The sequence below is a fragment of the Gymnodraco acuticeps genome, unplaced genomic scaffold, assembly GCF_902827175.1.
Source record: "Gymnodraco acuticeps unplaced genomic scaffold, fGymAcu1.1, whole genome shotgun sequence".
In the NCBI taxonomy this organism is placed as follows: Eukaryota; Metazoa; Chordata; class Actinopteri; order Perciformes; family Bathydraconidae; genus Gymnodraco; species Gymnodraco acuticeps.
Genome location: NW_022992126.1, coordinates 854,017 through 873,633, shown reverse-complemented (window position 1 = coordinate 873,633; position 19,617 = coordinate 854,017). Strand labels below are relative to the sequence as shown.

Sequence of the window (19,617 nt, the reverse complement as noted above, 5' to 3'; positions counted from 1 at the left end):
AGGGGAAAGAAATGAAAAGGAGGAGCAAGAGAACTGGGATTTTACAGTCAAATCTTCCTGACCTAAATTAACATGATATGCAATATTATCATGACAGGTTTTCAATGGTAACATTCATTTAAAAACAGTATATAATTACAGTACATCTGTGAATTGTAACAGTTACTTCTACAATATCATATTTATATAAGTTAGTGAAAAATCAATCAATTCCTGTCTTACTTCCAATATGACGATACCAACCTTTGGCTGGTTCCAAGCTTTTCTTGTGAGGGTTTGCCCTTTACTCTCTTATATCAAAGTCAATGTAATATTATTTTGTTATGAAAGGATGTTTGGAAAAAATAATCTTATGACATTCCCTTAGGGTATTTGTGTCTATGCACAACCTCTCAGAGCGTTGCTTGTAAAACACATACTTTTGTTAAGTTATGAGGCTTCCACCTGACCACCCTCTTGTTTTAAATAGCTTTCGTCTCATCCATGTGGTATTTCACATAATACAAATCAGTGAAGGAGACATTCTGTAGGGAGTGCAGAGGAGCATGCAGTGGCTGTTCAACTCTCCCCGCTCTTCGTTTACCTTTCCCTTCATTCCTCCCTCTCCTTCTCGTCTTTTCTGCCAGGTTGGCTGTTGGCTGTCATCGCTCAGGCGTCTCAGGAATGCCTCCAGATGTTTTCTTTATATGACTCACACACACACATGCACGCACACAAACACACTCAGTCTCTCAGACACATTTCCTTTCTTGTGCACAGAAACAGAGTGAAGCAGTTCGTGTTTGGCTTCAGGTCAAAGTCTGTTTCTAACCTTAGCACTCCGATCCTTTCATAGTGAACACGTCCAGTATCAGCTCACGTCTCCTATGTTTTATGCTTCTGACAAGCAGGGACAAACCCAAACTGACATCAGATCTGTGCTTCACTGGCAATCAGCCATGCAGACCCATTTCTATCTCTTTACTTTAGAGTTAACACACTAAGAGGAGTAAACTAAAGTGCAGCTCTGCAGGACTGTCTTTGCATGAAGTTCATCTAGGCAGATATCCCAGGCCTGTCAGAACAATTACCCAGACATCCCTGCTCGCACATAAATAGTCTAATAACACGTTTCAGACTTCTCACAGAAACAAGTAGAGCACCAGCAAGCTTGGTTACTTTATATATCTCTAACTTTTATCTTTCTCATCCTGACATTTATCTTTTCTAATTTTGTCATTGAACGGATCTCAGTTTTTTAACCACTCAACCATAAACTAGTGATTATCACTTCTGTATGCTGCAATACTGCCTCAGCAAAGCACACCGGCAAATGTGGTGGTGGAAAGAGTTTGCTGTTTCACTTCCTGATCTAAAGATGTAAATAACTTCTGTTTTTACATTTTTAAAACGCATCGTCATTGTAGTTCTGTGTGTTGTTTTGTGATCCCAACATCACAAACCTTTGTATTTATTTTAGACTTAGTTGTCAGTAACGTTACTGAATCGGCCATAACAGCAATACTTAACTTTTGTAAACGTGTGGTAACTGTACAGCTAAAAGCCATTTAGATAATCAAACTTGTGCAAGGGCAGGTTTCATGTACTTGTGAATCACTTTGCGGCAAAATTACCAAGTGAATGTTATGTAATGTGTTACTTTCAGGAGTAGAGTTGTAAGTATTTCCTCCTTGCTGTTCCCAGTGTTCATCTTTAAAGAAAAAACACACTGAAACATTTGCATAATTCATTGTATTGGAGTGTTTGTCAACATCTGTAAACTCCCATTTCTAGTGTTTGTTATAGATCAGACATTTAAATTATTATTTTTTGCTTCACTGAGCAACTTTCAAAGGAACGAACAGGGCCCCTCCTCCATCGCTGTATACATTGTATACAGTTTTTACCTCTTAATACATATATGCTCCAGTAACACAGTGCAGTGCAAACATGTGACTTTTTTCTTTTTACAATCTCCTGATGTATATCTTTAGAGGGGTTTGTGCTTCATCTATAGCTTGTAGCCGTTTCTGTGGTCAGAGAAATGTCTCTTGTACAGTGTCACATGAGATGAGGCATGTGACATGTCTTCTCCTTATTTAGTATCCACAATGTATGTATGATAGATGAGGCTTTGCTCATGGGAACAGCAGCAAACTGAGCATTAACACTAGACTCAATCTGATTGTTTAGTCGTCATCTTGTTATGTTTTCTTTCCACTTGGTATCCATGTTACTTCCGTGTGCTTTTATTTTATCTTTGCTCTTCTGGTGCTCAGAAAGGTGTTTGTTAAGAACCAGCGCTATGAGAAAAAGGGAGTTACTAAATAACAACATCCTCCCTTTTTATAAATAGATCTTCAAAAATGTAGCCATGTTGTACAGGCAAATATTCCACTTGAGGCCGGTGTGTTTACATTCCCACCTGTAATAATTTCTATGATTGAACTATTACTGTAAAGGTTACAGGTGCGGCCTCTCTTAGCACAGCATGTGCTACCAGCCGCAGGATGAATGACAGCCGTAGGGACATCGCCACAGAATTGTCGGGGCAGGGAGTGGACAATGATTGATCGGTGTCTGGACCGCTCACTGGGCAGGGCTTAAGAACATTTTGATTGACAGATGGCCTGCAGAGCTGAGGGTCCACCCCCCTGCTGATGAGGAAGATGAATGCCTCTGTGTGTTTGTTCTCTGGAGAATAGTGCAGCAGAAAAGCTGTTTGTTCCTTTCCTCTGCTTCCTTTTCTTTCTCTATTCCAGGAAAGGTTTAGTAGCCACTTCACCCTGCAGAGCTGTTTACATTCCCACAGGAGGATGTTTGTCATTTAAACATCTACCTCTGGCCACTGAGGCCTCTTTATGATTGATTCATCCCCTGCTCTTACTCTCACAACATATTATTTTTGGTCACAGACCCTACGGTAGGGCTGCTCAATTAATCGTATTTTAATCGTGATTATGGCTTGCAACGATTACGAAAACAACGTAATCTAAATAAAACGATTATTTTTGTTCGTTTTTTTCATTCAAATTATACTTAAAGTTCAGGGTAATCAACTGTTAAAAACATACTGTTCACATTTTTTTCTCCAATAAATGGATGTTTTCATACCAAGTGATGGTACAGTATGTAGGCTTATGCCCCATATTACACAGGATCCATGATCTCCCTGTTGGGTGTGCTTCTCTCATTAATGGCCACCATATCCTTAAGTACAGCATCAAGCCTACTGTCGAAGACCAAATGAAGTCTGATAATGATTGGAGACTAATTCAAACATACTTCGGGGGTTGTTCTCATCTGGTGTCTACCTGGCCTAAGATCATCGATATCATCTGATGGTCATTTAATGCTAAAGAGAAACTGTTGTGTGCTTTAGAACAAAACATTTTTCTCCGGTTCACCTTGTAGGAGTGACACACAGGCAGCAGATTCCCCACTGTTTTAATGTACTTTTACCAGACTAGTTGTACTAAAGCTGAGAAATTGAATTAATATTTCTTCTAGAACGTTTTGCACCTGATGCTGCTGTAACAAATGACTGTAGTGACATTGTTTGTGTGTGTTGCGTAGGGTTGCAAAATTCTGGGAATTTTCAAAGATGGAAACTTTCCACGGGAATTTATGGGAATAAACTGGGAATTTTTGAAAATTGAAGGTTGGCTCTTCATAGGGAACTTAAATATAGTTGGGGAAAGTATATTTTAGCATCATCTTGACTAAAACAAACAGATGCCATTCAAGTACACTTGAATATCCATGCCATAGCACACTGCTTACTGCATGGCTATTGAGACCACACAAAGGTTCGCAACAGGCTCACAAGTGTGAGAGTGGAAAAACTGGTTGGCATTCGGGCAAACCTAAGGCTCTGAGCCTGACACAGAGCCATCCTCAGCAAGGCTGGACAGTGACACTGAAGAGGAAGACTCGGAGTTGGATGTTGATGAGGCCCAGGAAGAGCCTGTTAACTGAAAGGGTTTAGCAAAAATGCAGAGGATTGCTTGAAGGAAGGGCACTTTTCATTTAACATTTTGAATGGGACTTTGTGGGGATTTTTGGATGGGGGGTGCATTTTTGTTCATTTTGTAATGAGGGGTTGGGGGGGATGAGTAATATTTAACTCAACCTGTTTTCGTTCTTCAATGAAACAAATAATTCTTCAATAAAATAATTAAAACTTGTTCTGTTCTACTTAAAAAAAAATGTTTGCATTGAATATTTCCAAAATTCCCCAGCTTAACTTAAATGTTCCGCCCCTTTGCAACCCTAGTGTTGCGGCGTGTGAGCAATAATCCAGGTGAGCCTCAGGCACTCCGCCCGAGGTTTGCATTACAAAACGACAGCTTCCTGGCGTGCGGTTCAACACATGATTCTGGAGCAAAGCTATTTTCTCCGCCCCAGGTCAGAGGGAAGGATGGGATGCACATAAACACAGAACCTGTATGTGTTTTATTACAGGTCAATGCCACTGTCCTTTCGACCCTGAAACACCGAATTAAAAACAACCATGTTAGCCCCTCTCAGCTTGTCCTTTGAAACCTTCTTAGGTTGGTAATAGGTGTCTAGCGTGTTTGATACCAATCAATTGAAGCACATTCAATGAAACAACATGATTGGACACAGCCGGTGTGTCTGGCACTCCAGCTCCATTTTCATTTGTTTGTGCAGGCTGAATGAGTTTGGCAATCATCTCTGTCTTAAATGCAGCTCAAAGAATATGGTTTCCTCCACATCTGCCAAGCTGTCAAGCCCACAGGACCTGAATCGAAAAAGTGAAGTGGCCAATAGATGATGAAAACTATGGCTGCCAAGTTGAGCCATTCTCTTAAATTCTGAGATCCAGCTAACCTTACTGTATAAGAGCTGGGGACTTTTATAATTGGAGTGTGTTATTTACAAACATCCACCTCTACACTAAGTGTTGATGTTTGGGGTTATTGAGGAAGTAGAAAGGGCGAACTGGAGGTGTATAATGTGACCAAAGGGGTTAAAGGTCAACTGCCTGTCCTCATTCTTATGAGTGTGTCCCTGTTAACATCCACAAACCACCAGCTGTCAATCAACAAAAGAGGGTTAAACCAACAGCAGTATTTGAACCCACCCCCCCCCCGTGAACTTTCATGAGAATCCTCCTGTATTTGTGTAATGGGTGCCCCAGACACAGCCAGCAAATCAGGCATCTTCGAATTTTGACCATTTAATGCTTTACTGTGTCAAGTAGCTGTCGGTTTAAGTCCAAACAAGCACTTTGAACACATCGTTGCAAAGTTGTGGTTACACGTTTTAGTTGCAGTGCTATTGCTGTTCTTTGCCCCATTTTATATCTCCTTCTTTCTTTTTTCCTCTGCTTGTTTGTCTGCCTCAACCCTGTGACCCGCTCTGCTGTGCCTCACCCGTCTCTCTTCTCCCTCTCTTCCCGTCCCCTTGCTGCTCTCTCTTTGTTTGCCTCGCCTGTTTCTCTCTCTTCCAGCCCCTCACTTCTCTCCCTGTCTTTTTCATGAGCGTGACTGGACAAACTGGCTTTTGCTCTTGCTTGTGTCTTTTTTCTACTCTTCATTACTGATGGTCCAGTTGCTGGAGATTTCCAATTTGTATATCTCTGCAACTGTGCTGCTAGACACAGACATGAAATGTACCCTCAGAAATAGTGTGTCCTTTAATTTAACAGTGATACGTTTGGATACTTTTCATGCAATTTTACCAAAAGATTATTGGCTGGGTTTAACCATCCTATCCTTTTGAAATAAAAAGTAAATGTTTAGTTTGTTTTCCCTTCTCGTCCTTATCCACTCTGTTCCTGTCTTATTTCTCCCTGTTTCCTCTCTCTTTGCCATGCTGTCAGTCAATTTGACAACAATAGAAAATGGTATTTCCCTGCCGGTTCCTCTTTCAGCAGAATAATATGGCCCGTGTGGCAGAGGAAGACACCTAGAGGAAGTGGTGTGCAAGTTGCTGTAAGCCCTTTGCAGACTCATGCCTCTGTCATACAGGACGTGCCAGTGTGTGTGTTTGAAAGAGAAACCTGATAGCCATGCCGTTTTTACATAACATAAGTATACACATGTGTTTTAACTAAGCACCATATGTCCTTTGTTGCCACAGACTAGTCAGCTGGGCTAAAAAAAACTTGTCCAAATCAACCAGGTATTTGGTCCTCTCGCTCTTCCTACAGTATGTTTCTGACATGCATGACATAAAATGATAGGTTGAAGTGAAAGGGGAATTCCACAGAAAAGTTGGTAGTACTCCAGCTTTTGTGAAAAATAGTCTATAAAGGATTTTGTGGGAAGTCTGATGTATTGCCTCAACTGATGTCACTTGAGTTGGCCTCAGTTGACATCTGAGGCCAAATCGGTCAATTTAATGCTATCAAAATGCTACGTTAAATCAATCAATCAACCTCTGTTGCAGAGATTAAGGAAATACATTATAACTCGTATACTGTCTTTTCTTCCAAATACTTGTTTTTTGTTAAAAGTTGTGGTGAATTTATGTATCATATTTAAGATATAAAATGTACCCAAATGTATTAATTTGCTGAATTTCTCATTCAGCAAAATATAAAAGACAGTATAACCATGATGATGGGAGAAGATTTCTAATGAAAGTGGAGATTTTGGAAGATCATCAAAGCAGCAGGAAGTAATTTGTCCCTCCTCAGCTGTACCTGGAAAAGAGTAACACTTTCTTCCGGTCTTATTTGGGAGGAATTTACCAATATAGACTCGTATTCAAGTTGTTCCTTCTTCTTCCTCTTCGATTGTCACCTGTGACTTTGAGTCCAGCTTGTTTGTCCTTCCTCCTGTCATGGTAGAAAAGGGATCAAGTCAGTTGTTATGGCATTTTCACCTAGTGTCATATTCACCAGCGAATTTGGAGCGAATGTACTGGAGCTGTGAGAGTACACAGATCACACCCTTTATAATAACACAGAAATGGGCTGAGCTCTGTGTCCTCATTCCCCAAGAGACATGTCCTCATGTTTCATGGGAAAGTGGGAGTGTGTTCATTTATGCTGCTGATTAATTCTAGATTAATAGTTTTGTCTATAAGATTTCAGAAATGTGTGGAAAACGTCTATCCTTGTCTCACAAAGTGTGATGTCAGATGATGTCTTTAAATTAGAGTCCAAAACTCAAAGATATTAGGTTGAAAGCTAGTGGGGGTAATGTATTTTCACCACTCTTCCACATATATCTTCATTGTTTTCGTTCATAATGATCATTTAAGGGGGAGAAATAGACCTGAAAGACCAGTGTTACCAAGTTGGAAACTCTCACTACTTACCATACTTTTGGAGCTAGTGCTGCTACACACTTCATTGGAAAAGAGTTGGCAACTTTGGGCCAGGTTTTTTGGTTGGTTGTTTTTTAAATAGTGTGCATTAATTAAAAGTGAATACATCTCCTAATTGTATCCATGTCATGTATGCTTGCACGACAATGACCTTCCATGACCTGTGTGTGGACACGATCTGTACCGAGTGGTCATTAGCACTCAGTGGGAGAACTCCAGGCTTTGTCTTCACACTGAAGGACATGCTAATACACGCAAACACGGAAAATTGCACGTATCCTATGTGCTTTCTTGTCCCTCTCTATTCAGCCCTAGGCTCATCTACGCTGCTCACACAGTCTGATTGAATTATCCTCACTTGGTGCAGTGACTTATCTACTAAATTAGCCTCGTCATTACTTGCCTTGACGCTGCTGCTGATGAATGTTTCTCCCTGGGCTACTTCGCTAACTAGCTGAATGGGATGAGTCAGTCATGCCCGATAGCTGTTGCCATTTTTGTAGTGTTACACCGGGTCATCAACTGAAAGATGGAGTGGAGTGTTTTTATCGTGTCAGCTTTTCTCTGTGTAAGTGCTGAGCTCACTTCATTGCATAGGTGTCAGTCTAAGTGAGGTGTCTCTTTATGACTGGTTTGTGACGCCTCATCTGGTGTTGCTGTTGTATGCTACGTACATATGTGTGTCAAAACACATCCTGTCAACATCTGCCGCTGTTACACGTCTTCCTCACATGTTGTGATGGAGGTGACAGGAGTCATGTTACAAATGACATCTTAAAGGGAGAGTGTGACTGGACAATTGGACCAGGCATGCTATTCTTTTCTAGTTTAATTGTTATACAACATGTGAAGATACTAATAGTAATATTATTAAACATATTTATTAAATCGCTTGAGACATAAAAACACAGACGGACTAGATCAATGTTGAAGCCAAAGCCTTAAAGAGAGACGGGGTTGATCATAGCTACTGATAATAACTGAACAAGTAGAATTTATCTTTCATTTATATCTAGAAAGGTTAAGGGCTTTTAATATATTGATGTAATAAGAGTGCAATCAATTACCCCCTTTCAAGAAAGAACACTAGCATTGCAGCTTAGTAGCCAAAATAGGGCCTTAAGCCAGTCTAATCTTTATAAAAGGTGTATTATTTGAATGTTTTTGTTGGCAATTGTGCCTTTTTATTAGAAAGATAAGGTTGATGAAAGGGGGGCCACATGCAACAAAAGGGCACAGGGTCAGATTTGAACCTAGACTGCAGTTAAGGACTTAAAACACACACAGGTGGATGAGTGGGTGGAGGATGAGCTGAGCCCCGCTCTAAAATGTCAATAACTATGAATTACACTAAAACATAGCAGCACCGTTTTTTTCGGTTCCTTTGCCTCTTTAGGCATAGTGACCGATGCTGTAAATGTAAGCAAACATTTCATCAGCTGTGGATCACATGTACACACGCTTTACATAGGGAGGTAGAGGGGATGGGTGGAGAAAGAGAGGATGAAGTGTGTCTTGTCAAAGTCACGTCAGAATTAGCTCAAAATTGCAGACCTAATTAGTCCACTCTTGTGATCTCAAAGGTCTCTATGTCAAGGAAACACAGAAAATGTTTCAATTAAACCAGACTATGTTTTAAAGCTCAAAAGCTTTCATTATTCTTACTGTAAAGGTTTGATTTGCTGTGTTGTATTTGTGTAAGTATTCCAGGGTTCTTACGTTCATTAAAAACATGGAAAAGTCATGGAAATTCAAAATGCTAATTCCAGGCCCTGGAAAACAATATTTTTCCCAAAGTTTTGGAAAAGTCATGGAAATGTAACTAAAGTTGCATCAAATATAATTTATATTTTATCTAATCGCCGAAATAGTAATACTATAATGATAATAAAGACTGTATCGTAAAGTAATGAAACGTAAAATGGCATTTAACGGTCGAGGTATTTTGCTGGTGAGAGATTTTAGTTGCTTTAGCCTGTAGAAGCTAGTAAGCCTACTATTTGATTTGTTTTAGATAGGCACAACATGTTTCAGATGCAGACCTTATTTTTCTGTTCCATGTTAAAAGAAACCATTTTCAGTGGTTCTGCTGAGACTAATTGTTTTGGTCATGGAAAATTAGGTAAAGGTCATGGAGAAGAAGTCATGGAGAAGTCATTGAAAATCATTTGTGAAAAAGTGTATGAACCCTGGTATTCTGTAACCTATTGTTGTGCCTGTGTTTAACCAGTGGGGAACTCCTTAATCTTCTCTCCCTGTTAGATTATTAACATACCTCAAAGCAGCCCCATTGGCCACTTGCAGTACTGCTGCCCAACAAGCATTTATCCATACAGTTGACAGTCATTGTAAAAAAGGCATCTGTAGAAATGTTGACAGGACACTCAGAACTGCAGATAATCCTTTTTTTATACATTTCCAATCCATGGAGGTTAAATATCTGCAAACCTTTCCCAAAGCATTAGAGAGCTATATGTGCGTGCATGATGTCATGTACTGTACCATGTGGAAGCAAACCAGGAAGTGGGAACATCTGTTGTGGCTTATGAGCTGGGCGAGGGGTTTTCATTAAAGGACTGCGGTATGTAGTTCTTACAACACATCCATGTTTGGGCAGCCATCAGGCAAGCTGCCAGCTCACTGCTAATGTTGCTGCCCTATGGCTATGATGCCATATCATGGCTGTGTTCATATGTAGCAGTAGCTCAGTGCTAGCTGTTAGCTCTCAACCTCTTCCTGCTTACAATTTCTTCATCTCTCCAACCAGATTTTGTGGCACTCAAATATACAGGGTGGAGAACATTTCCAGTATTGTTAAAGATGGAAATGAATTTGGAACAAATTCTCACAATTTGCAGGTTTGTTTGTAGATGGGTCAATTCATGTAATACAACATTAAATACATCTGGATACAAATGCTGGATTCTCAGTATCATTGTTGGGATAAACGTAAAAAAGAACTCCGCAGTCCCATCCCTGTAGCTAATTTTCAAAACATAAGACTGGCAGAAGTTTATGATTAAATTGTACAGTATGTTCCATCTTTATCCGAATACTCCATATCTCGACAAACCATCAGGCTTTCATTCTATTGACATGAACACAGATTGCAACCAATATTTGATCACACCCATCTGGCCCTGTGTTACATGCAGTCAACCTGTGAGATCACTCGTATTGTGCAGTGTTGAGGGGTCTTAAACTGTGTGCTAATTTTCTGATTTGGATAATGTTGTTGTAGGCTGCCTTTAGGGGGATTTCTTGGTTTGTAGATGTGGAGCCCTAAGGGAACAAGAGGTCAAGAAAAGCCTCCTAATCTTTACTCTCTGGCTGTGATCCAAAACTTAGAAAACGCATACTTCCCATGTTTCCACCCTCAAGATCGTATCACATCACGACCCAATGAGAGCACAACATTAATAAAAAGCTGTCACAAATTCACTTGGAGCCCGATTTGAGTAATTGATACATATAAGCATTTGAGAAACATTGTACAAGCTTACTGCTACAGATCCAGGAATGCTTTCCAAAAACTCTGGGAGTGGAGGATGTGTCCTTGATGTATAGAGTTTCTGTCCCCCTTTTCTCTGGTTCTCACTCTCTGACAGCAGCAAAATTGCAGGGGAAACAGGAAAGGCCTGAGCAGCTTGGTGTTGGGACGGATATCCTCTTTCGGGGGCGTTCCCCCTCCCTCACTTAACTCTTCCTCTCTTTATCTCTTTTTATCGTTTATTATCCTATTCGCTCTCGGTGTGGCATTAGCTGTTGGTCCGAGCTCAGGAGCGTACCAACGTTTTCTGGTCATAACATCTGAGTGGACTATGTGTTGGCATGGTGACGAGGAGGATGAGGACAGCTCGGAGGTTAAGTGTTGTTGGCTTGTTTGTTTGATTTGTGTGTTCCTGTAATATTGGGCCGAGTGGCTGTGATTTCTAGTGATTAACGCTGTCGCTCCTGCTGAGTTCCTGATTGTGTGTCGGGCTACTTGAGTCTCCAGAACTCTGCTAGGAGTCATTTTTGAAAAGACACAGGAAGTGAGTAGAAACTTAAGTAGGAGTGGAGCCCAATTATATTTGGTAGAGTGTGTTTTTCATGTAGGTTAGTATGTTCCAGGTTAAGATGTTCTTGTTATTTATCTCGCATTAGAGTAGAACCGGTTCAGGATAAAAAGGACAACCGACGCCACAGGTCATGGTACAGATTTGTAATTTGATTGAGTTTTAGCCCATTTTTTCAGGCAGAGTATCTTGAAAATGGGATTTCTAATGGGGTTGTTTACCCTTAAGCTCTTCTTGTAAGTAGGTGTGCCATTAGACATTTGTGTTTCTATTGTTATAACACTGGTTGAACAAGATTTTTGTAAATCCTTCACTGCCCCTCCTGCTTCCTTTTTACTAGCATTTTCATTTTCTGCAACTTTGCCCTTTTCCCCCAACCCCCACCACTATCATCTCGCCTTCTCTATCTCTTTCCTCCCATTACTCCTTATCCTGCTCGCCATCTCTGTCTACGACTCTCTCAACACCTCCTCTTACCAGGCTGACTATGCTACCACAATCAATTGTTTTATTCATATAACCACATAGTCTAACTTCTTTATCATTTTCCTCCCCTCTCTGTCCAGAGTGACCCAGATGGCCTGTCTGTTCTGGAGCAGCTCGGTCTGGACCAGAACTCGGACTTCTCTGATTCCAGTGTGCAGCAGCTCCTGGACGAGCAGCGCGAAAGGATCCGCAGAGAGATCCGTAAAGAGCTGAAAATCAAGGAAGGAGCAGAGAACCTACGGAGGGCGACGACTGACAAGAGGAACGCACAGCAGGTTAGACACAGCTACTGTCGGACCCTCTCGAAGCCAGGGACATGTTAGAGTGCACACGTCTCTGGCTTTTTCTGCTTGTCATACCATTCAAATGTCTTCAGAAAACTGGTTTCTGACTGGTAATGAATGATTGGAAAGCAAATAGAAAGATTTGTCAAAAGGAACAGTTAATATGACAACGCATAATTGACACAACGTCAGTAACAACAAAGAAATGAGTAATCTGATCATGGATGATCTTTGTTAAGTTGTAATTTGACATCAGTAGGACTGCAGGAAACCGGTTTAATGACTGGAGCAGTGTCTGGTGAGTCAGTCACACAGGAACTGGGTAGTTTTGCTGGTATGTTTATGTTTATGTTATCCTTGAGACGGTTAAGACCTGTCTGAAAGAACTGGCACTTTTTCTAACGCTTAAGGCGAGACACGGCAGGCAAAAACATCGTTTTTCAAGTACTGGTCAATTTTGAGATTTTGTGCTATTTTGATTCCATAACATGTTTTCTTTCAGGCTTTTGGAAGGAAAACGTACAAAATACACATTTAAGTGTTTATTTTACTATAGTTTGTCTATTTGCGTCTGTCGATTTCTCCTAAATTCACCAAAAGTTAGCATTCTAACGTAACATAAAGTACCGCGACCGCTGTGTGCACCATGTCAACAGAGATATCGCTGGAAAGCTCCGTCTCTCCTGCACAATCTCATCGGATCCAAATATGGTCATTTCCTTTGTATCAGCAACCAATCGTGAAAGTACAAAGGGGTCTTAAACCAAGAAACGAAATCTCATTGGCTGGTGTCAATTTCTGACAACGTGATTCGTTCAGATGCGTCACGTGGTGTGCTAAAACACTTCCTGGTTAGCTTTCAGCTAGAAATTGAAATCTGAAAATGCCAAAAGAACCGCGAAAAAAACGTTCACAGAGAAGACGACAACAATTGTCACTTGCACGAAGCAAGGTTATAAAAAAAAAAAATGACCCTGAACATGAAATACCTTCACGGAGTGCGTCGATGCGCAAGCTGTCATCCAAAGAACAGAGGGTTTAGCTAGCGCCTCACTGCAATCTTTAAAGGTCGTTTTCTCAAAATGAGTTTTTTCTCCTACTCTGAGTTCGAAATTTCAACTTCAGTAGCACGTAGATACACCAAACCTTCCAGTTATATTCCCATCAATATTATGAAGGCTTTTACAGAAGGGTTTGTTCATATATAATTCATAGCCTGAATTATACAACATTGTATACCTAAAAACATGGCGAAAATTGATATTTTAGGGCTGTTGACAGTATTTTCTGATTTATGGAATGATAAAAAGAGAGATCCAATATCCCTTCTGTAAAAGCCTTCGATACTAATATGACTACAAAATGAAACAAGAATTTTGAATCTGGCTATATCCAAAGTTCAGATTTCGATTCCTGAAATGTGTTAAAATATGTGCATATTTAATGAGATAATGGATAATTTGCATATTTAAACATGCTATTTCAGAAAACTTGTAATACAAAAGACAATTGCCTTATTGTAAGTAATTAACTGGAGAAATTTCTAGCTGATACCTTTAAGTTAAAAAAATTACCCTATTCACCTGGGGTGTCTCGCCTTAATGTGATAGATATTTGTGTATTCAGTAGTATGTTCACTGAGCTCATATTTCTACTTTGAGAGGCAGGAATGCAGCACTAGCTCACATATTGACTTCCTGGAGCTGCCAAGTACAGATCCAGCATCTCTTTGTGGATATAGATATCAGAAATAATACACAAGCAGTGGAAGAGTTAAATGCTTTGCTCACAAGAATGTGTAGGAATGAGTCGAAAGCAAAAAGTACATTTTTTTAAACCCATTGTTTAAACCCAACACAATTTCAAAAGATTTATTTCTATTTTGAGTTTGATGACAATTGATTTAGTTCAAAGAAAGAAGATGGAAGTCATTAACTCTGCTTCCTACACTCCCCCCATCAATGTAGGTGTTTAAATGTAGGCCACAGAACAGTTCAAGCAGTACCAGTAATTACACTTATTTGATTAGATTGAGTAAACATTTGTAGTAAAATATTATACCTCTACTCACAAGGCTTAAATTAGTTACATTTCACTGGACAGGTATACTGAGGCTCCCTGCTTATGGTATTATGTATAAAGAAAATTAAGACAACCGATAAAACTTATACTGGTTTAAAGCCTAAATAAATCTGCTCTCTAGCTTCTCAATACATTGTTGCTGGTGTTGAAATCATGTTCTTCTGTATTTGCTCCTGCCTGCAGGTGGACAGCCAGCTTCGTTCTTCTAACCGTAAGCTGGACAACCTGCATGACCAGCTGCAAGAACTGGATGCTTACATTGTGGTGAAGGGAGGAGAGGAGAACAAAGGTGTGTATCCGAAAAGTCAAATCTATGTCAAATATCAAATCTATATTAAATGTCTATAATATTAATAAGAACGTTTTCAATGAGTGAGCAGGACTGCTTTGTGGGAGCACTTATGTACAAAAAACCAGTTGATAATGAATATTTTCCAGAAAACGTCCAGATCAGATTCATGTGTGTCCATGGCATCAAGAATCCTCCAAAAGTCACGACATTACATGAAATTCCTCTGAGCGTATTTCACTTTTGAGTGCTCTGTGTGAACCCTCATCTTGTTTCTTTTTACACCATCTGCAACCTTTCCCTTCCCTCCACAGATGAGTGTCCTCAGTCTCCTGGGGCGGAGTCTCGTACGTCAGCCACCAAGGAACGCATCGCCGCTCTGAAGAGACAGCTCAACATCGAGCTCAAAGTCAAACAGGGAGTGGAAAACATGATCCCCATATACGCCAATGGATCCACCAAGGTACAGGACGATGGCTTGATCCATACACAAACAAACACCTGAACATAAGAGTGTATAGAATAGATGCTTTTGGCTTCATACAATGATACAGAATTGTATTTATACAGCCGGATGTCAATGTAGAGAACAATTTGTAGGGTATTAGACCCTCCCCCAGCTGGCTGATAGCGTATGTGACCTTGCAAACTGCTGACTCAGATGATGATTTCCTAAATCTGTTAAACCTGTGACACACAAAACCCTTTCCCTCATGCACATACCTCATCTCTTGATTACTTTAAAAATCCCCTCCCCCTCTTTTATTCAGCATCTCTTTCGCCCTTGCTGTATGACCTTGCCTTCATACCTCCACATACTTTTCCTGTACTGCTTTAAAACACACAGATATATCGCCAATAACAACCAACAGACAAAAACAGCTTGTATTTAAATACTTAGCTTCCCGCTTCGGTCATGTGATCTACCCTTTGTCTTGCATCTGCTCCTGTCAGGATAAGAAGATGCTGCAGACGGCCCAGCAGATGCTACAGGACAGTAAGACCAAAATTGACATCATCCGCATGCAGATCCGCAAGGCTGAGCAGGCCACCGAGCACAATGACGACACACAGGGTACGTTTGATTGGCTGGCTAATTGCCTAATAAAATAGGTTTTAGATTTATAAATGATTAAGGGTGACCTGTCTTGGTTAGCTGGTAAATGTGTAAGATCACATTTTAAATGTTAGAATATTTGGTCTATTTTTCTGCACCGTAAAAGGTTAGCACTCTTAGATGTAGGTCTGTAAAAAAAGTAGTATCATATGTATAGCCAAGGTAAACAGGTCCATTTCAAATCCTTTATAAACGGTGTACTGTACATATAACCATGGAGCTGACTTAAAGTGATACAGAAAATACTAATTAAAATCGTTTTGAGCAACATGTAGCAATTATTCTAAGCCTGTTCATTTTAGTTCACCTATCAGAGGAAAAGGAACTCATGTCACTGTGAGCTCTCAAAATATAACTCTGGTTTATGACAACGATCAGCTGGCACTGACAGGATGCTTGTCATGTGTCTATCTTAATGCTCTTTCTCTCTGCATGTTGAGCGTGTTGTTCTGAGCAGCAGCTCCCGACAGCAGCAAAACAGATCAATAAAGAGCCGGCCCTTTGTTTATCCCCCACTTTGGTTTTGCGGGGAAGAAGATGAATAGGCCGGTTAGAATTTTTTGTGTGTGTGTGTGTGTGTGTGTGTGTGTGTGTGTGTGTGTGTGTGTGTGTGTGTGTGTGTGTGTGTGTGTGTGTGTGTGTGTGTGTGTGTGTGTGTGTGTGTGTGTGTGTGGTGTGTGTGTGTGTGTGTGTGTGTGTGTGTGTGTGTGTGTGTGTGTGTGTGTGTGTGTGTGTGTGTGTGTGTGTGTGTGTGTGTGTGTGTGTGTGTGTGTGTGTGTGTGTGTGTGTGTGTGTGTGTGTGTGTGTGTGTGTGTGTGTGTGTGTGTGTGTGTGTGTGTGTGTGTGTGTGTGTGTGTGTGTGTGGTGGACAAACACATGCAGTGAGTAATACAAATCCTGTGAAATAACCCACCTGGCGCATTATCACAATCAATCACATTCACTCACAGATGCAATCAAAAAAGAAATCCTGCCCTTCTACAAAAGGATCGGCAGATGAAAAGTCCCTTTCACACACAAACGCTCGCTCACACACTCACACACACTCACACAGGTATTGTACTGTGTGCCGAGGCACAGCAAAAACACTCTGGGCTGATGATTGCATATGAAACGTTCTGAAGCGTGGTCATGCACCTCAAGTTACAATTAAACCATGAATATGATGTCCTGGTTCCTTTCTCTGCCTTCTGACACACACACACACACACATTAAATGTTGTGGCTGAGCGTATTTGCCATTTAAAGGGGCTGAGGCCGGTGAATGAGTGTCTGTCAGGCAGGGAGTGCTGTGGACCATTATGGCCTCCTGGCTGGGAAAACGGGCCGATTGATTGCGGTCACGAGAGCTGGGCGGTTTGGTAAAATGCTGCAGGGGAGCAGGGAGAGAGCAATGTGAGGGAGTAGAAGTAAAATAAAGATTTGAAGGATGGTGTATTCCTTTGGGGCTATACTTGTTTTTACTCATGTCAGACAGAGGCAGCCAGAGAGAATGGGCTTTTAAGGCAAAGTGGACAGACTTTGAATGACCGTACTTCCCTCCTCTGTGTCCTCTGTGTGGTAAACGTACTGGGTTTAATGTTCTGAAGTTCAATGCTCTGCTGTTGCGGGATAAAGATAGAATTATCGATATTAATGGCCATTGATTCTACACTTTAAAGTGTACCTGTTTAGAGGTTGTGCAGAGTACTAATGCATATGTGAAAAAATATCTTTGTAGCCAGCTCCCCATCTTTGCTTGCGGCTATCAACTGGCTACATTCGCTGCCTCAACCATAACACACCTGCATCCTTTACTGGATTGTGTGTGGCCGAGTTGCATTGTGGGTCATCTGCTGAATCAATTGTTTAAAACTGAGTGCAATGCTAAATCTGAATGCTGGTTTAATTAAGTTTGTACTCATAACTCTATCGGTCCTTTATCATCTTTAATGGCGCCTTTTAAGTATTTTGTTCATTGTTCTTTTTTTTTGTTAAATAGTGATTTGGTGTGTTTAAGCAGAACAACGAACACCTTTTATAACCGTTTTTGTGATATTCAACAATGCATTTCTTCATATCCATATAATTTCCTGAATACACTTTCTCTGTATTTTACCCTAGTTGTTACCTCGATATTCCTCTCATTATATTCAACTCTTGAATTTTCTTTTGTGCTGCTGTCCAACATAGTCTCTCCTTGAACCGCACACACACACTCACAGGGGTTGTGTGTATAGTGTACACAGACAGACAGACAGTCTCCAGGCACCACACCCGGTGGAGGGGTCATCTCACAGGGTCTGGGCTCCAGGCAGAACACCTTATTAGGAGATAAAAGCATCCACATCCACCCGATCCCCTACCTCCCCCCTTCCCTTTCTTTCTCACTTTTTTTCACTTTGAAAACTCAAAAGCCATAAAAAAAAAAATCATTTTTCAGTACTCTTCTGTGTCCTTTGTCCATCTTCTTTACTAGCCTGACATTTGAAAGACAAATGCACTTTGTATCAATTATATTTATCCTATCATCCTTTTCCTTATCTCATGCCTCCTCTTCTCCTCCCTTATCTGTGTGCTTCAAGGTTTTTGTTAGAGATTGCTACTGTGTGTCATTAAGCTAGCCAATTAGCTGTAATTGTGCTTCACGGGTGTTGCTCCGAGTTTGACCCCATGTGTGTTTTTCTGAGTGAAGGAGCTCGATTATGTTTTTCCCATTTGACTGATGGCATTGCACTCAATTCACTGTTTTGGATCAAGCTACTGTCACCAGGCCTTTGTATTTAAGGGGTGAAATAAACAATTGTTATTGTTGTTTTATCAGTGTCATTGGTTTCGTTTTCCAGTGGCTGTCACGTTGGAGAGTGATCTAAAAAAAATGTTATTCATATCATTTCTGCTCCAACTTTCCATAATGAATCTCTCTTCATTGCGTATGTAGGCAGGTCTCGATTTATTAAACCATTTGTCAGAGTATCGAAAACATGTCTTTCCATTTAACTGTATCACATCATGATTAGATGAATGTCACATCATGATTAGATCAAGGGCTTTTTCTTGCATGGCAAATTGCTAAATACCATCTATCTAATCAGGGGTAGCTGTAGTATGTGGTTACAACAGGAAATACTCAAAGTATTTTATACTGGACAACAAGCTGGTATTACCATAACAACCCTGGAATTAAATCTCATTTAAGTAATTATTGGAAATCATCAATTGTTTTAGTCTGGACAAACTGATGATTTATTTGAACCTAACATCAAAAATCTAACGAAAAGGACATTTGAAAGACAGATATGAGTTTGCTTTTGAAGATGGGAGTGAGTAAGCCATTTGGAAGCAGAGGTTGGAACTGAATTTATTGTTGTTTACTGAGTGAACTCGGATTGCTCACTTCCCTCCGGGCGCTGCTAATGTTTTCTTTGTCAGGCTCTTGTGTAATGCATGACATGCATTAAGGTATTAACCTTACTCAGTATGCCCAGAGGAGTTCCCTCTAACACACTGCTGCCCAAACAAGACTCAAGTCCTCAAGTGCACCTGCCAAGATTAAACAGAATATAACTGAATAAAGTTTGCAGGTGGATTAAAGACGTTTCATATTTATAGCATCCTATCTCAGTTGCAAAGTGTAAAATTCCTCTGGTCAGATGCACAGTAATGTAATGTTTCTGTCTCACCGTGCAGGTAACCAGGACCTCTGTGGGATGGAGCTGCGTCTGGAAGAGCTGAGGCATCACTACAGGGTGGAGCATGCCGTCGCTGAGGGGGCCAAAAATGTCCTCAGGCTCCTGGGGGCCAGCAAGGTCCAGGACAAGAAAGCCCTGTCTGAGGTAGGACTGGAAACACACACACACACATATCCTGCAACTGCAAACCCTTCCTCCATCTCAAATGTACTTAGTGAAAAGCTGTAAGACATATAAGTCATGTAAGTCATATGTTTCATCTCTACTTATAGATAAACACATTGAAACTCTAATCTTCCCTTCTCCAGCCTGTACTTCAGTGCCTTTATGTTTAACCATTGTTACAGCA

The 19,617-nt window shown here is 40.6% G+C and overlaps 1 protein-coding gene across 3 annotated transcripts in view; it reads left to right on the top strand.

Annotated features, from left to right (window-relative positions):
• The window catches only part of pkn1a (protein kinase N1a), a 63,907-nt gene that overhangs the window by 31,160 nt on the left and 13,130 nt on the right, over positions 1-19,617 (top strand). For 2 of the 3 annotated variants that reach the window (XM_034203388.1, XM_034203387.1), the window contains exons 2-6: positions 11,906-12,100; positions 14,375-14,480; positions 14,795-14,943; positions 15,435-15,555; positions 19,267-19,412. In XM_034203388.1, coding sequence (XP_034059279.1) covers positions 14,911-14,943; positions 15,435-15,555; positions 19,267-19,412 — 300 coding nt within the window. In that variant the 5' untranslated portion in view covers positions 11,906-12,100; positions 14,375-14,480; positions 14,795-14,910. Of the gene's footprint in view, positions 1-11,005; positions 11,145-11,905; positions 12,101-14,374; positions 14,481-14,794; positions 14,944-15,434; positions 15,556-19,266; positions 19,413-19,617 lie in introns of those variants that run through there. The other variant, XM_034203386.1, reaches the window with a different exon arrangement.